The sequence below is a fragment of the Eptesicus fuscus genome, chromosome 15 (genome assembly GCF_027574615.1).
Source record: "Eptesicus fuscus isolate TK198812 chromosome 15, DD_ASM_mEF_20220401, whole genome shotgun sequence".
NCBI lineage: Eukaryota > Metazoa > Chordata > Mammalia > Chiroptera > Vespertilionidae > Eptesicus > Eptesicus fuscus.
Genome location: NC_072487.1, coordinates 51595808 through 51614229, shown reverse-complemented (window position 1 = coordinate 51614229; position 18422 = coordinate 51595808). Strand labels below are relative to the sequence as shown.

General features: G+C 46.6%; 1 protein-coding gene across 1 annotated transcript; it reads right to left on the bottom strand.

The window, feature by feature from the left end:
* Nucleotides 1–2474: 2474 nt before the first annotated feature.
* On the bottom strand, nt 2475–14710 carry POLR1E (RNA polymerase I subunit E). The gene is made up of 12 exons (XM_008141895.3): nt 14556–14710; nt 13861–13964; nt 12378–12454; nt 10981–11066; nt 10089–10147; nt 8903–9047; nt 6990–7097; nt 6271–6367; nt 5677–5810; nt 4706–4787; nt 3801–3932; nt 2475–2815 (listed from the first exon to the last, which is right to left on the bottom strand). The coding sequence occupies exons 1-12, from the start codon at nt 14629–14631 to the stop codon at nt 2656–2658; spliced, it is 1260 nt and encodes a 419-aa protein (XP_008140117.2). The 5' UTR covers nt 14632–14710; the 3' UTR covers nt 2475–2655.
* Nucleotides 14711–18422: the final 3712 nt, after the last annotated feature.

The window sequence follows — 18422 nt, the reverse complement described above, 5'->3', positions numbered from 1 at the left end:
GTTGGGGTCGCTGTCGTGCACCTCACCAATGGCTTCCCAGGCTCCTTTTGCCAGGCCCTCGGTGCTGCTCTCCCAGGTCCCAGGTGGGGTGGGAGGGGGCTGGAGGGAGCCAGGAGCACTGGCTTCTTGAGGACTTCAGGCACGAGCACTGGTCCCTTCCATCCCCACTGTCCTTTGCACTTCTCTGGTGGCCCTAATGTGAGTCGCTGTACAAAATGCTGCCTTTATTATTTTGTAAGAAATGACTTTTCTGTGAACCAAGCGCTTATGAAAATCTCAGCAACTAAAATAAAGTTCTATATTTTAAGAGAGGCCATTTTGGGGGACTTTCCTTGGTTGGATATATGCTGGAGTTCCCAGGCAGCTGGATGCAGACCTGTACTGCCCGCCTTCCCGAGGCTTCCTCTGAAGGAGATGCAATGGAATCCCAGGCCCACCCTGTCCTTTCAGCTTGTTCCCACCGCAGTTCGTTTCCAAGGTCTGTTTCCTGGAGCATCGGTCAGGGGGGGTGTTGCGGCCCTGCCTCCCGGCTGTGGGCTTTGTGAAGATCAACAGTAGCAGTCCCTGGTGTGGGCACATGACACTCTGCAGACTCCACATGCCTGCCTCTGGAGTCCCCCAGTCCCATCTGCCCCCCAGGGCTGTCCCGAGGAGCAGGCAAGCCTTGGATGGCAGATGGCGGCTGCCCAACCACCCAGGGTTGCCTGAGGCTCAGGTAACCAGGGCCGGCAGTGGCAGCAGCAGAGGTGTGATGCATCGCCTTCCCTTGATCGCCAGGTCGCCTCCCGCCCCTGAGGGCTCCTGGACTGTGAGGGGGGGGCAGGCCGGGCTGAGGGAACCCCCCTCCAGTGCATGAATTTTCATTCACCGGGCCTCTAGTAAAAAAATAAACACGATTCCATTATTCTGCAAGTGTTTATCTCCGAATAGCCCTGCCAAGGAAAGAAGGTGCAATTTCATGTACTATGACTCATTCAACATACACTACCTGCATCAGGCACTGTGCTAGCTGCTTTCAGGAGACTAGTTCAAGTTGAACAAGGACCCTCTTGAGCCTTTTAACCCACAAGCCCCTTATGTACAGAAATGTGCTTTTCAACCTCTGGGAATGCACTGCCTACATTTAGTGAGGTACACCTGTTGTCACCCAGGACGAGTACCTGCCATCCTAGACTCTTCCCTATCAATACCAGTGCTCTGTGTGAGTGACTGGAGACAGGCTGCTTCCTCTGGGACAAAGGTGGTTCAGAGGCCTGGTCACATGCTGTGACCCAATCATTCCTGGAAAGTCCAAGTGACCGCCCCTCAGAATCTAAGAAACATTCACGAAAACACATTCTACCCTATAAGCGCATTAGTTCTTTTCTCAGAGACAGATCAGGAATGCAGAGTCACATACTTGATTTTCACAACAGGTTAGATCAGGAAACACAAGAGGCATTTAGGTTTCCTGCTCACACCTCTGCAGGCGACAACGGATGCTACAAATGCCCACTACCTAGGATCAGACACGAATGAGACAAACGGGAGAAGAGCATGAAAAATACACACGTAGGCATGGCCTCGCTCCAGAAGTGGCTCTCATAACAGCATCCCAGAGCTCGAAGAAATACAAGGATACCTGTCAAGTGAATCATCTAAGACTCACTTCCACCATCTTCCCTGATGGATGGCCCAGCTGCTGCATAGACTTCTTCCTTTCTCATTTTCAGAGAGATGAATTCTGTCTTCCTTCCTTCACTGCTCCTCGCTCCCCAGCACTGAGCACCACAAACCTCAGCTGCTCCCAAAAGCGCCTTGAAGATCTGAGTCTGCATGTTAGCCATGTACCCAAGTCTCCGTATCACATTCCCATTCCTCATAGCACCCCTCGGGACACTGACTTCTCCATCTTCCCCAGGGCAGACAGGCTGTTGGCAGTCAGAATCCATTCCCATCTCCTTCAGGTATGCCTTCCTGTAACTAGAAGCTCGAGAGCTGAAACCTATTTCCAAGACTCCCTTGCTGCTAGGATTCTAGATGCAAATTAGGTTCCTACATAAGCACCCACAGAAGAAGCAACATGGAAACCAGCTTCTTGATCTTTTGGTTACTTGTGCTGACAAGGCAAGGGGGTGGAAATGTGGGTATTAAAAGCATGGGTGGCCGAACTCAGTGTCCAGTCACAGCTTCGTGAATTCAAGCAGTTGTGGGGCAGAGTGGTTTCTTGATGCCTGGATGGCAACCCAGCAGTGTGTTCTGCACTGAGCAGTTCTGATGGCAACCTCCCAATTCCCATCCTGCACCCTTTAACAACTTCACAGCTTACCCATGTATTAAACTCCTTTCTTCTTAAGATTATGTGGTACAATTAGTTTTCTGAGACCTTTTGGCTCTGGCTTCCCAAGCCCCACCTCCCACATCACCACATGTGAACCGACACGAGAACCATCTGCCATTTATAATCACAGCAACACCGAAGGAGGGAGACAAAGTCCAATGTGGTGGTCACTTTATGTTTTTGCTTAAGACAAGCATGACTGAGAGGCTGGCTTGTGGCTTCATACCCATGCCAGAGCAAGGCTTCTTTCCCCCCGCTTTTTAAAAATGAAAATGGAAATGAACAGAGGAAGTGGCTATTATGTGGCCAAGCTTCTCTGTCTGGAAAGCACACCTCTACGTGATTCTCCTCCGCTTTGACTGGCGGTCCAAGGTCTGGGCTGGAGGCAGCGGGACGGACAGAGTACCCAGTCTGTGTTCCTCCTCCCTGCCGGCTGCCAGAGACACCTTTCTCTTAGCGATCTTCAGCCTCATGGCTTTTGCTATCTCGAGCATCCTGAGGAACACACACACAAAACAAATGGAGAGTCTCCTCAGTGTCACTGCTCAGGGAGGGTGGCAGAAGGGAGCGGCGTACTGGTGCTCCAGGCTATGAAGACAGAATCCCCAAAGTGACCCCCAGGAGAGGCAGATGAGATCCACCGAGAGCCTTCAAACAGGCAATTTCATTTTCATGTGTGGCCATTAGAAAATATCCTTATAGGTGATTACAACCCAGGTTCTCTATCTAGATCCTGTTAATAAACTTGGTTTACTTCCTACAACCAGGATTGAACACTTGCTAGAAGTGTGCTGAAACAGCCTCTAAGTACCTTCTGATTTTCACCATCACTGCCTGTGAGAATGCAACACTGGTGGACAGCCCTCGGAATAATCCCTCTGTGGACTGCTAGGGCCAGACAGGTGTTTACAGGCTCTCTTGAACATCAGGGTCCTTGGGTGTCAGATGCCCTTATAGGATCCATCATTCGGAATCCTGGGAATTCTGCTTCTACTCAGCTTGAATCCCTTCTGAAAGGTCATCTCTGCCAACTCTCCCAGTCCAGGAAGAGCAGCCCCAGTGTGACATGCCTGCCAAACAGCGGCCCCACCATCTGGCAGCCCCTTCCATCTGACTCTGAGAAAGGTCTTTTTGCTAAGATGAAACTGGGTTCTTGTAACTTCCACCCTGGGTCCCACCCCTCAGGACCATACAGACTCTCCCAGAGAAAGGTATTTGGAGACCGGAGGCTGTTAATTGTACCACATACTCTTACACAGGACAGAATGCTATGGGAAGGCTCAGGTGTGAAGCCCAACAATTCCCCTCTGGGTTGTGTGACCTCATCTATTACAATCATTTACGCACTGACAACTGTCCTCTTGTCCCAAGTCTTTTCCCTACTAAATGTCTCCAGTTCTCCTGATGGAGCCTCGTGCTTTCCAGCAGTACTAGGAATACAGCAAGGCATCCTAAAGAGCTTTCTATTCTGTGTGCTCACCTTTTCTCACTGAGCTTCAGGTCCCTCTGTAACAGTGTCAGGTCAATCTGGAAGTCGTTTATATGCAAGGCGAGTATGATCACATATGCAATGATCTTTGCCTTCATAGAATCGGAAATAAAGTTGCGTAAACTGCAAAAATCAATGACAATAAGAGACCAAAAATTAAACTCGAAGGTGATTTCTTCAAGAGCAAAATAAAAACATCCAAACCCGTTCCCATAGGTACTTAATGTCTTCCCCATCTTGGGGAGAAGAAATGAATTCAAGCGACTCCTTGTCCTTCAAGGTGCCCAAGCCATCATACAGAGAACAGTGAGCCAATCCCAGTGCTCCCTCCAAGGGGGACAGAGAAGGCCACACCTACCGCCCCAAGCACAGTGAGAGCCCCACGACTGGTGAGACCCTCGCGCCTGCCTGCCTGCTCAGCAGAGCTGCCAGGAAAGTAGTCACCCACGCTCAGTTGCTGATGATTCTTCCAAGCACACTCAGAGCAGGAAACACATTCCAAGCAAACTGCCAGGAGGAAACCCAGGCGCATTGCTTGGGGATCCTTCCCACAAATCACCACATAGGCCTATCCTCTCCTGCAACCCTGCCTTTCCACAGAACACCAGTTCTGTGGGACATTAAGAAGGGCTCCTTGAAAGGAGTGTGTCAGTGAAGTTAGTCTTCGTTGCTGGACATCCCTCGGGGAAGTGAACTTCTCCGAGGGGAGGAGAGCGCGTCCTGTATAGTGTTTCCTAAACCTACTTGACCCAGGGCCACTCCAAATGGCAGTGCTCCCCTCAGCACAGTAGCTCTGTGGATGTGGCCTTCAGCCAAGCTCCTACTCCCCACTCTCCCCACCCTCCCCAATCTGCTCTCTCCTTTACAGGCAGAGCCAAATAGGTCACCCCCCGGACCTGCCATTGTTGTAGGTCACGCAGGTAAAGTGCTTCAGCAGTTTGGTGGTGATGATGTGTGGAATTCCAGGTCCCAGGGCACCTACAACACAAAGGAGTTGGGTCATTTTCTGTCAGAACCTTCAGGCCACATGTCCTCCATGAGCTGGGAGAAGAAGCCGACAATTCGCCTGTGTTATTAACAAAGCCATGTGGCAAGAGAAGCAGGGCCCCCAAAACAAAATGGCTACTTTTCAATGAAAATATGTTCCTGTCAAATGAAACTGCCCCAGAGACATTTGTGAAGGGGCGACAACAAGAAAGAAAAATGAGGCCTAAAGACACAGAATTCATAAAATGTAAAAAAGTAAAGTAGATTGTAGGGAAAGCCCAGGGAGAGGGAAAGCAGGGGAGATTGGAATGTGAACATAAGAATTAATTTTAACCAAGTACCGAAAAACAGACGCTCCGATGCCCAATCACAGTAATAAAACTGCACACACCTTGTACCTAAAACCCCAGGTGCCTCCCGCTGCCTTTCCGACTCTGGCTGGATGGATGTGGCAGCCATGGCTCCGGCTGGAGGGGACACTGGGGTTACTGGTAGAAACTGGCTCTCTCCTCTCCCAGTCAGAAATAAGCTGACACAACACAAACCAGTCATGAGCCTTCATGAGCAAGGCCATCTTTTCACCCTCTTTGATGTTTGTCTAACAGCCCCTTACAATTTCACTTGATAGTATATTTTGCCTCGTGCAGAACAGAAGTGAATGTCAGTTCTGAACAATCACATAACCTATCCTGTCCCCACGTGCAGATGAGAAAGAGCCTGGAGAGTCCTCTCGGCATGTCAGTCGTACCAATAGGAATCTCACTGTGAACACCGTTAAAAATAAACACCCGACCCACATTCTCATTTTCTTCTGGTCTAAGAATTATAGGCAAATAACGAACTGGAAATAACTAAAATCACATGTCTAACGTGGACTCACTTTTCCGCTTAATAACTTTCTGTGCTCGAAACTTGATGAGTGTGTCCAGAAACCATATGCATCGGGCCTGGCGGTCTCGGCTCTCCTCATTTGATGGCAAAGACTTCAGCGCTTCTATGACAAAGGAGCAGTGGCTAAACAAGGGAGGGGAAGGGGAGAATGTGTGCTGTAAGACCGGCTCTGTCAGGAGCCATTCACCCCTCACAATCAGAACAGCAGGCACCCCTCACACCTGGTACCCCTCACACATACTCTCAGGCCAGCACTTGGGCTCCCGGAGACCATCAGTGCCAAGCATAACATTGGGGGATACAGTCCATCTTGAGCTCCCAGTCCAACTATAAGGCTTCGCCACCCTCTGCCCCGCCAGAGGTTCCATGCACTCAGAGGCCAACTCTCTCCTTTGAATGCCATCCACAGCCTTGGGACAACAGGTCTAGAAGCCCAAACATTTATGAAAACACTGGCTCATTCATGTTCAAATGCTGAACAGTGATCCTCAATGACTGATACCCAAAGGTCTGCTTCATGCCTGACTACTGCTGTGTCCCAACATTACTCCCTCAGACACTCCATCCGCCCAAGTCGGAGTACCTGTTCTCTTCGATCATCTTCAGTATTTCTTCTGATGTGACATTCCTGAAAGCTTCAGATGGGCTCCGAAGAGCTTCATACTCCGCAGGGGAAAGAACCAGTTACTGGTCAAGAGCACAATCTGACCAAGATGGAAACATCTAACTAGCTAGATCATCTTCCAGGGGCCTCATTTTAGAGATGGGAAAGCTGAGGCTCAGAGAGGGGAAGATCACACAGCACTCGGGGCAGAGCTCAGGGACTCAGCTCTCCAGACTCCCAGCCCAGACCTCATTCCCTGTCTGGGCTTTTCTGCCTTCTCATCACAAAGTCACTGTAGGCATTTTCCATCTCATTGGACTCACAAGTAGGGAATTTTACATTTCAACCCTTCCTTTTATAAAATCAGTCTGCCCTAGACTTTGGGCATTGGCTGACTTAAAGTCATATTTGGACTATTCACAGAGAGTGATCCCCACAGGGCTGAGCTGTGGATGTTTGGCATTTTGCTGAGGAATGGGTCTGAATCCCAGGGGCTGAGAAGTTGGTTTGGAGCAGGACCCTCAGCTAGTCAGGAAGCATAGCTGACTCCCCAGCAACAGCATTGGGCAACTGCGAAGGTCAGGATGTAGCTTCTGTGAGTGACATGGGACCAGACCCCTCAGAAAGCCTGGCTGTGCCATCATGTGCGCACATTCTAACTTGTGAAATAGGTAGCGTTTCCACCAGAAGAAGGATACGGTCTTCAAATTTATACACGTCTTCAGGCTTGGCTGCATCCGCGTGGCAGGGAGGAAGGCAGAGGGAGTCATCTTGCAAGTTATCGTGGAGGGCATCATTGACCAGAGCTTTTCAATAAAGGAAGAGTCAGTGTGAGCATCACCCTGTTAAGCATCAGATTCCCAACACGCTCTGCAACCTGTGCAAACAGGATCATAACCAGCCCAGAAACCTCTAATCTGAATGCTCCCGCCAATGAGGCCAGATCTCCCATCAGGCTGACAGCTCCAGCACCATGATGTCCACTCATGACACAAACCGAACTGGGCCCTAGAGAAGGTGCATCCACGTGTATCCCCTCAAGTAACTTGCAGTACAGTCAGGAGAGAGGGGAGCTAATAAATATTTACAATACAACCTGAGAAACTAAAATAAATAGCCTTTAATGGCTTAACTGCCAGAAAATTTCTCTACATACTATGAAAAAAAATCAAATTCTAAAACTGTAACTACCACACAGAAGCAACCATGTAAAAATTAAGTATGCATATAGACAAAGACAGAGAGGAAAATGGGAAAATTGTAACAGTTGTTCTGGTATAATGATGAGAAAATAGGTGAATTATTTTTCTTTTTAAATGTCCTAAAATAGCTGAAAGTAAACTGAACAAAAATATTCCAAAATTTACTTAGATGTTAAAATATGTCTTTGAATGAATAAAGACATATTTCTATATTCCTGGATGAGAAAATATAATATTGTAAAGATGCTGATTCTCCCCATATTAATCCCAACTGTATTTTGAAGGAACTTGACAAAAGAATCTTGAAGATTACCTGGAAGAAAAAGCATGCTCCAGCAACTAAGACATTTGTGAAAAATAAGGAGGTGGGGGAAGGATGAATCTGCCCTGTCAGACAATAAACCGGATGAGGAGGCCACTATAATCGAGAGCCTGCTGGAATGCTGGGACAAAACACAACTCAGAATGTGGCAAATGGTAAATATGACTTTTAAAATTCTCTTTTACAAAGGATGGAGTTGGGGACTAGCTAATCAATGGGAAAACGTAAAATTAGGTCTGTACCGTATGCCAAAAAAAATATTCTTCATTAAGCTTTAGACGCAAAAATAAAATTATGAAAGTATGAACAAAAACAGAGAAAATATTTCTGTTATTATAGGGTATGGAAAGATTTTCTAAAAATTACTAAAATTCCATTTTAATAGAAAAACTGCTCTTATGTAAACTTTCTCTTATGTTCTTATAATGCATTTGAACAATGAAGATATTTTTTAAATAATACAATTAAATATTCAAGCTTCTGCCCTGACCGGTTTGGCTCAGTGGATAGAGCGTCGGCCTGCTGACTGAGGGGTCCCAGGTTCGATTCTGGTCAAGGGCATGTGCCTTGGTTGTGGGCACATCCCCAGTGGGAGGTGTGCAAGAGGCAGCTGATTGATGTTTCTAACTCTCTATTCCTCTCCCTTCCTCTCTGTAAAAAATCAATAAAATATATTTTAAAAAAAAAAATTCAAGCTTCTAAGGAATTTAGTAGGAAAAAACCCACTGACCCCAAAGTGAAACACTCTCCCGAGGCTCAGTTCATCATCACACCAGCCTTACTGACCAATACAGACTTGAAACCCTCTCTCCCCTCTGTGCCCTGCAGGCTGTAACCCCGGCACCAAGGAATAGTGTGCCCATACCCATTCCCTGGCCTGTCTCCTCTCCATGGCTGTGAGCTCACTGAGAGCAGGCCATGTCATGTTTCTTAGTACTTCCTGAGTTGGTTCCCACAATGGCCCTCAGCGAGAGAGGAAGAAATCCAGCCCTAACTCCCATCACTTCCATCTATTGGGGTGGGTAAAAGATCTCAAGAGAAAACTGTCTCTGTGAGCAGATTCTTACCCCAAGTTCCAGATGCTTACCAGTCACACCCTTTGTATCAATAATACTCTCTGCGGCTTTAGCTACTGCACGATTTAAAGATTCATTGCCAACTCTGTTCATTCTCCTGGAATTCAGAGCCCGCTTCTGTTTGGTGGTACCAAAGGCTTCAATGCAAGAGTCCATCTGGGCAAGAGACAAATTTGATTACTGGGGTCAGGCTAGGCACTGCTATTCCTAGCTATGTGACCATGGGGAAACTGTCAGCCTCTCTGAGCCTATAAAGTGGGCTGAATTATAGCTGTCTATCACACAGGCTTGTTGTAAGAATCAAATGATATCAACAGATCTGAAGGACTTGCTTTGTAAATAGGAATGGGCCATATACAAATCAACAGCCTTCATCTGTAAATGTAAAGACTTGCCCTGGCCAGTGTGTCTCAGTTGGTTGAGCACTGCCCCATGCACCGAAGGGTGACTGGTTTGATGTCCAGTCAGGGCACATATTCAGGTTGTGGTTCTATTCCTGATTGGGCTTTGTACTGAAGGCAGCCAATCGATGTTTCTCTTTCACATCTCTCTTTCTCTCTCTTTTCCTCTCTAAAATTCAATATAAATATATATATAAATATATATATATATAAATGTAAAGACCTGACTAGAATTAGGATTGAGAAATCTTTGGCATGCAGTTTAACATTTTCCAATCCTACACCCATAACAGCTATTGCTAACACAGCACTCTTTCCCTCTGAGCCGGAAGATAGCCTCACACCCCTTCTCAATACAGTGCTCCAGGCAGCACTGAAGATGCAATCAATTTGACATCTTGGGGTGAAATGAGCTTTGTAGGAACATTCTACATTGAAAATCCTAAAGTTCACTTTGTTTTCATATGAAAATATCCAGGCTACAAACAATATTCTCTGAAACTTGTATTAAATCTTAAAAAACATGTGTTATGCCACACCTCTATCAGCCCAGAGAACCAGTTCAAAACATTGGTACAGAGCCGTGTAGAGCTGCCCCATATAGGTGGACTGCTCCCTATGAGGCTGATGAGACTTGTGCAGGTATGAAACTGTCCAGACAACCCCAGAATGAATGAGCTGGGAGCAGCGAGGGAACCCTGTGTTCAGCCAGCTCATTTTACTGATGGAGAAATCCTTACCCAAGGCCTAGAAGGAACGTGCTTAACGTCCCACGTCTCAGTTCCATCACACTTACCTTATCTCTAAAAGTTTTGCTCTCACTCTCTCGTGTCAATTCACTCTCAACTGATTCATCTATCAAAACACAAAACAAAAACGGGGGAAAGCAAACTGTAAGGCCCACAGATAGCAATAGTGTTTGGTATTCATTTGCTTAACAGTTAATCTAAGAAACACAGATTTCTTTACCCCAGGACTTCCCAGACTTCACTTAACATGAGTGTATACTGAACATTTAGTATTCAGCTTTAGTATACACTTAGAAAATTTGGGGAATTAAGGAGTCAAATGAAGGAGCCATTTGGTCCAGCCTCTTCAATAAGGAAAAACAAGGCCTCCACATTAAATGGCTTGCCCCAGGTCAATATGCTGGATATAATAAACCAATATTTACAAATTTCTTCCTTTATAAAATAAAGATTTGTTTAATCAATGAGTTTCTTTGCGTCCTTAAAAGAAGAGCATTTGGTTATTTTAAATATAGTTACATTTGTTTGCAAAGCAAGGAATTCTTAACCTAGAGACTATGGTCTCCTAGGAAACTCACAGATGAGCTTTGGAACTCAAGAGCATCATCCAAAAAGTTGGCGGCTCAATTCCGGCACATACCTAGATTGCAGGTTCAATCCCAATTGGGGCATGTGTGGGAGGCAACCAATCAATGTACCTCTCTCACATCAATGTCTCGCTCCCTCCCCTCCTTCCCTTCCACTCTCTCTAAAAAATCAATGGAAAATATATCTTCCAATGAGGATAATAAAAAACTTGTTCCAATAAAAAACAAAACTAACAGAAAGGCACCCTTTTAAAAATAACTATAAAATGTGTTTTAAAATAAAAAACTCATACCAACGCATCCAGCAAACCTAAAGCATGCAGCATTTCTTTGAGCCTTGATTGGGACCTACCTGAAAACAGTGGCTGCATGTTGAATAATTCAGCATCATATACTTCCATTTGGCCAGAGGTCCTGTTCAAAATTCCCACGAAGTGTCTGAGTAAAGAAGGAATAATACCAGTGACAATGGGTTATTCAAATGGTATTGTTTATACAACTTCCCTTTCCCTGCTTAAAAGTTCTCAACATTCTTTCTGCCCCAGTACACCTGAGGAATGCACCACTTGCTCAGAAGAAACAATAATCCCCCCGAGCAGCCATTCTCTGCATGGGGAGGGTTCATGATGTGGTTGTGGGGGGGGGAAAGCTACAGGTGATTCTGGCAGCTGATCACATTTGGGCTCATGGCTGCAGTGGAAAGCCCTTTGGGGATGTAAGAATGCAGAATTACACTAGAATTTACAGCACACATAAATTTTATGGAGGCAAAGCAAGTAAAGCCTTGGTGATTATGGGGATCGGGCCAGTCTTTGTAGGGATGATGCAGTGTTAATAGTTTTAAGCATATACTCATTAATCTGACTTCTACCAGGGTGGTTCAGTGTGGCTCTGAAAGGGCCTTGTTTGTGATGACTGCTGTGTACTGTCACAGGGACACTGTCTGCATTATGCCAGCCCCAGCCAGTTACAGACTGTTCAGGCTGGGCAATCTTCATTGTAGGGGAGTCGGGGGCATGGGGTAGGGAGAGATTTGGAATCAATGAAGGGCAAAGTTGCCCAAAATCAGCCAATCAGCAGCAGGCAGCGCTGGACAGAAACCGAAGAGCCTTTGACACTACCAAATCCTTTTCCTATAGTTAGTCCTAAAGCAAATTTTTGGCAAGCTTTGGAATAATCATCATACATTCCATATTAACTAAGATAGCTGCCTTTTGGAAACAAGATTATAAATACATCCTGGGGAAGTAATGTACAGTATGGTGACTGTAGTTAATACTGTATTGTATATTTGAAAGTTAAGAGAATAAATCTTAAAAGTTCTCATCACAAGAAAAAAATTTGTAACTGTGTGGTGATGGATGTTAACTAGACTTATTTAAGTGACCATTTTATTATATATAGATCTAATCATTATGTTGTATACCTGAAACTAATATAATGTCATATGTCAATTATATCATAATTTTTAAAAATTTTTAAAAATACTACAATTAAATGAGGTTTTTTTAGGAAATTCAACAAAAGCAAGTCAACTTTCTTTTCAAGAACGTCTACATAAAAAAAAAAAAAAAAACACAAAACCCTAAAAGAACGTCTACATGCTGGTGTGAGGGGCCCTGGGTCCGGGAACACAGACACTTGGTAAACCTCTCTAGATCTCCCCACTGCCCTTAAAGGCTGAGAACAGCAGTGCCAGGGCCACCACCACGCCCCGCCCCTTCCAGCTGCCCCTTCCCCTGTCCCTACCTGCACAGAGTGTTGCATTTGAGTGCTCCAGTCCCAAAATTGGTTCCCACATAGGAAAGTCTGTCTGTTTCAGCTGCCTAAAATGCAGAGAAAAGCTCCATTACAACCAATGTTGAAAGGTATTAAGCATCTTACCTCTCTTTCCCACATTTGCCAAAAGCTTTAGAATCCAAACACAGTGGATTGGAACTAGAGACTCTCTGGGAGATGATCTAGCCCCACCATCGCTCAGTAAATCTGGGGTGCCCGTGCGGGAAAGACAGGAGGACTTTAGAAAAGGAAGCCCCAGACAGTGCTGGTTTCTAGTTGGTCTGAAAAATTCTTGGGGAATCTGCACCACAGGACTTGGGAGAGAGGCCTTGGGCTCTCCTCGCTTATAGACATGCAATCAAATGATCCTGCAGGCAACCTCCAGGGTTGGAAGTTCAAGCCCTTCTTAAACCCATTTGCCCACCTCTCCTATGATTGCTCCTTACATGCTCTTAGGCAGGGGTCCTCAAACTTTTTAAACAGGGGGCCAGTTCACTGTCCCTAAGACCGTTGGAGGGCCGGACTATAGTTTAAAAAAAACTATGAACAAATTCCTATGCACACTGCACATATCTTATTTTGAAGTAAAAAAACGAAACGGCAAAAATACCCGCATGTGGCCCGCGGGCCATAGTTTGAGGACGCCTGCTCTTAGGAAATGGCTGATTCATTCCTCAAATACATCCAAGCTTTGCTGTTTCTCGTCCTTGTTATCCTCTTAACCTGGAATACTGATCCTCAGCTGTCAAACCTTCCTCCATCCTTTAGAGCTCAGCTCCATGTACCCTCCCCAGGAAGACATTCTAGCAAGCAGAGACTTAGACTCTGCCTTGTACTTCCCCTCCCTCAGGCCCTGAGCTTTGTCTACTTGTATGAGTGTCCCTCACATCCAGTTCTCACCTCTCTAGAGTTCTCTATACCATTCGTGGTAAAATCTCAAAGAACTCTCTAGAGCAGTGGTTCTCAATCCAAGGAAATCCCCCTTCCAGGGGCATCTGGGAATGTCCGACATTCTGGTTGTCACAGCTAGGAGGTGCTATTCACATATAGTGGGTAGAGGCCAGGGAAGTTACTAAACATCCTGTGACGCTCAGGGCTGCCCCCACAGCAAAGAATTATCTGGGTCAAAATGTCAATATCGCCAAGGTTGAGAAACCCACAGAGTGGGGCCAGGTCTGATTTAGCTGTTTCCCTAGCAGCTTATGGCACAGGGCCACAGAAGGTGCTCAATAAATGCTTGTTGAATGAACTTATGAATGAAAGGCCATCAGTTCACCAAAAGTACGAAACTGAATGGAGCCTGTCCCCACACCCCAACCTGCCGAGGCTCAGAAGAGTTCTTTAAAGGCACCTTTGCTATCTCCCCCCTCTCTCCTCTCACTCCCACATCCACCACACCCAAGAGGTCAACGGAGGCCTCACAGTGGAGGCAATTGGCCACTGCAGCACTTACCAGGATCCGCTGGCTCTTCTTCCTGGGATTCGTGGAGTCCTTGTTCTTGTACAAGCTAAAGCGCATGTTATCAGGATTCTGCAGCTTCCCATTGGAGAACTGAACTGTAAGGTCACAGCCCAAGAATGAGAGGCGATCAGAAAGAATCACGTTGGAGAATGGGGAGGAACTGGTCTGGGACTGGGAAGGAGTGACTGGAGGGATGAGGATGGCAAGGTCCTGACCGGAAGTGGGACTGAAGGAGCTCCTGGTCCACTGGGAGGAGGGGATGGGAAGGTGAGGGGAGTGTGGAGGGGCTGCGACATGAGGGAATAACTAGGGGAAGGGGGCCGACCGAGGCGGCCTCGTCCAGACCTAGAGAAACAGGGGGTATCCCTGCCCAGCGGAGATAAGGAAACGGAGCAGTCTTAAGACCTGGTGAATGAGAGCCTGACAAAATCCTGGGTAAATCCCTTGGGGAGGGGGTTGACTGGGATGTCCTCATCCAGGTAGAAGGGGGTAACAGAAAGATGGTGGGATGACGGAGGAGCTCTGGCCAGGACCCAAGTAGCGGTGGTCACTAAGGCGGGTGATGGGGGGCAGGGGGAAGAGTCTTGGCCCAGCTGGGAAAGGGGCCGGCGGGAGGGCTGAGTCTAAAGGTACCGAGACGGAGGAGGGAGTTATGGGGGGTTCTGCTCCAGCTCCGCAGTCTTTACCCAGGACAGCTCTCTGGCTTTCGTCGGGCTCTCCACAGTACAGCCACTTCGCACTCGGCAGCACCTCCGCCGCCATGTCCCCTCTCTGGTCGCCAAGCCCAGGAATTAAAGTCTCAGCCACTAGCGCGTTGGTCACACGCGGAGGCAGCGCGGTGGGCCGGAAGAGGCGGGACGTCGCCGGACGCGTGGCCCCGCCCCCACAAGACACCGCCCCCTCCGCACTCTTGCTCTGAACGGGGCGGGGCGCCATTCCCGCCCCGCCCATCATTCGCCCCGCCCCTCAGCGCGGAGAGGCGTGGTGCCCACTTAGTGCATCGCCCTATCCTTGGCCTCTCCGAGGCGCTACACCTGCTTGACCCAACACTCCGCCTGCGCCTTTAAGAGTTGTAGGGGCCGAAACCGGTTTGGCTCAGTGGATAGAGCATCGGCCTGCGGACTGGAAGGTCCCAGGTTCGAAACCGGTTTGGCTCAGTGGATAGAGCATCGGCCTGCGGACTGGAAGGTCCCAGGTTCGATTCCGGTCAAGGGCATATACCTTGGTTGCGGGCACATCCCCAGTGGGGGGTGTGCAGGAGGCAGCTGGTCGATGTTTCTCTCTCATTGATGTTTCTAACTCTCTATCCCTCTCCCTTCCTCCCTGTAAAAATCAATAAAATATGTGCAGGAGGCAGCTGGTCGATGTTTCTCTCTCATTGATGTTTCTAACTCTCTATCCCTCTCCCTTCCTCCCTGTAAAAATCAATAAAATAAAATAAAAATATAAAAAAGAGTTTTAGGGGACAAGGGCCCGACACTCCTAAAAGTCTTGCAGTTTCTACCCAATAGAAACGTGGGGTTTCTTTTTGCTCAGCACAGACTAGATAGGGTATGATCTACCTCTCCTATGGTGACAAGTATATCTTACCAAAACCTGAAAGGCCAAGTTCAAATTTCGAATTCTCTGACAGGCACACCTTGAGCCCCAACTAAATGTGGCAGCTGGCAGACAGCAGTTGCTCTCTAGGGCCTCCACGCACACCTGTGGACATCCGTCCTTAAGTCCAAGCTTCGTCCACAATGGTGCAAACAGCTCCCCGTCATGGTCATTCCTCAGGCCTAGGCATGCATACATCTGTGGCCCAATCAACCCTTCAGGGATGGACCCTGGGAGAGGCCTAGCAGGCTCAAAGTTTTTAGAGAGAGTGGAAGAGAGAGGGAAAAACAGAGAGAAATATCAATGTGAGGGAAATATCGTGCCCTTGACAGGAGTCGAAGCTAGGATCCTTTGGTCCGCAGACCAATGCTCTATCCACTGAGCCAAACCGGCTAGGGCCATAATTTCCTTTTGAGATGGTTCATTTTAAACATATAGAAATGCGACTGATTTCTGTGTGCTGACTTTGTAGCCTGGTACTTGCTGAATTTTATTAGTTCTAACAGATTTTTGTAAAATCTTCAGGGTTTTCTATATTTAAGATCCTATCATGTGCAAACAGATATTGCTTCTTTCTTTCCAATTCAGATGCCTTTTATTCTATTTCTTGACCAACTGCTCTAGCTAGAAATTCTATTAAATAGAAGTTGTGAAACTGGGCATTCTTTTAAAAAATATATATAATTTTATTGATTTCAGAGAGGAAGGGAGAGGGAGAGATAGAAACATCAATGTTGAGAATCACTGATCAGCTGCCTTCTGCACACCCCCTACTAGGGATGGAGCCCACAACCTGGGCATGTGCCCTTGACCGGAATCAAACCTGAGACCCTTCAGTCCACAGGCCGATGCTTTATCCACTGAGCCAAACCAGCCAGGGCTGAAAGTGGGCATCCTTGTCTTGTTTCTGATCTTAATGGAAAGGCTTCAAGTCTTTCTCTATTGAATATGATATTTGCTGTGGATTTTCATATACAGTTTTTATTAGGTAGAGATAGATTCCTTCTATTCCTTGTTTGTTGAGTGTGTGGTTTTTTAAAGGGTTTTGAATTTTGTCAAATACTGTCTGCATTAATTGAGATGATCATAGGTTTTTCCCCTTCATTCTTTTAACGTGGTATATTATATCAATTAATTTTTTAAAAATGTTTTTATTGCCCTAACCGATTTGGCTCAGTGGATAGAGCATCGGCTGCGGACTGAAGGGTCCCAGATTCGATTCTGGTCAAGGGCATGTGCCTTGGTTGCGGTCACATCCCCAGTAGGAGGTGGTGCAAGAGGCAGCTGATCAATGTTTCTCTCTCATTGATGTTCTAACTCTCTATCCCTCTCCCTTCCTCTCTGTAAAAAATCAATAAAAAATATTTTAAAAAAATGATTTATTGATTTCAGAGAGGGAGAGGGAGAGATAGAAATATCAATGATGAGAGAAAATCATTGATCAGCTGCCTTCTGCACACCCCCACTGGGGATTGAGCCTGCAACCCAGGAATCAAACAATGACCTCTTGGTTCATAGGTTAATGCTCAACCAGTGAACCACACTGCCCGACTCGATCTATTTTTATATATTGAACTATCCTTGCATTCCAGGGATAAATCCTACTTTGTCATTAGTAATGAAGGAGCCATAAAATGCATATATCATTTTTTTTGGTAATCCTCTGTAGATGCACATTCAGCTTTTTCTTTTTTTTTCCTTCTATTAACAACGCTGTGATCAACAACCTCCTATATATTTTCCCACATTTGTGTATTTCACCTAGGTTAATTTGTGCAATTCAGAATACATTTCTAGAAAGTTATTCCAGTTAGGAGAGAATGAATTCATATTTAAAATTTTGACAGATACTATCAAGTTATCTTCAAAGGCAGTGTCATTGGTACTTCCATCAACAATATAGGAGCGGGCCTATAGTACTCCTAAGTACTGAATATACAAATCTTTGCTAGGTTGTAAATTTGAGATAATGTCTAGCTCACAGCATTTTTGTAAGGGTCACATGTGAAAAGACCTCTCATACCACCCGGCTTATTGTCAGCATTCTTTTATCTTTTTCTTTTACTGCCCAATGCGGCAATAAAATATCTGTAAGGGCTATACAATGTCAGGGAATGTTAAAGAACAAAATATACCATCAGACTTCATTGAAGCTTTAAAGAAACACCAAATGGCAATATTTCCAACCTATAACGTCTGTACAGATGCATCAGCTCTAATAATATTTTAGTGTTAAGTTCTGAGGCAGTGAGACATTTAACAGTGTACACCTTCCCTTCCTCTCCCCCAAAAGAAACCCGAGGTATCCCCAGCCTGCTTTTGTCTTTGGATCCAGGCCGAGCTCCCGGACAGGCTGTGATGGCCAGTCTCCCTTCAGGGCTCGGACTCTCCAGCCGAGGGTGCACCTGGGATCTCGGGAGCCGCCCCAGAGCTTGCTCTTTTCTGACAGCGTCCCAGAAAAGTACGCGACCATTCTACGTGTCTAATTTTGTTTTTGTTTTTTGGAGGAAGTTGGTTTTGGAGATTGTAGGCTTCTGTGACCTATGGCACGAAACGTGAAGCATGTGTGAGTAGGAAGCCCATCCCGTCAGTCCTCAGGCGCCAGAACTGCAAGAAGCCACCCCCGCCCTGGACTTGGGGCGCTGTCGGGATCAACTGCTATAGCGTTGGTTCAACGTTTGCAGCCTAGATTTCGGCTAATTCAACCTAAACACCTTCTTGGAATTTTATTTTTCCGAAAGTCAACGGCGTGAGAAATCAACTTCTAACCGGTGTGTGTGTGGCTCCCGCGAAGCACACTCTTCTTCCAACAGGGAGACGGTTGATCTCGGAAGGGCCGGCGCTGGGGGAGTGGGAAAATCCTTCAGGTCCCGCGACAGGTGGAACCTTTGGCAATCGTGATTGTGATTGGTGGAGTGAGGCAGAAAACCCTCCCGCCCCCACCACAGTGGGTC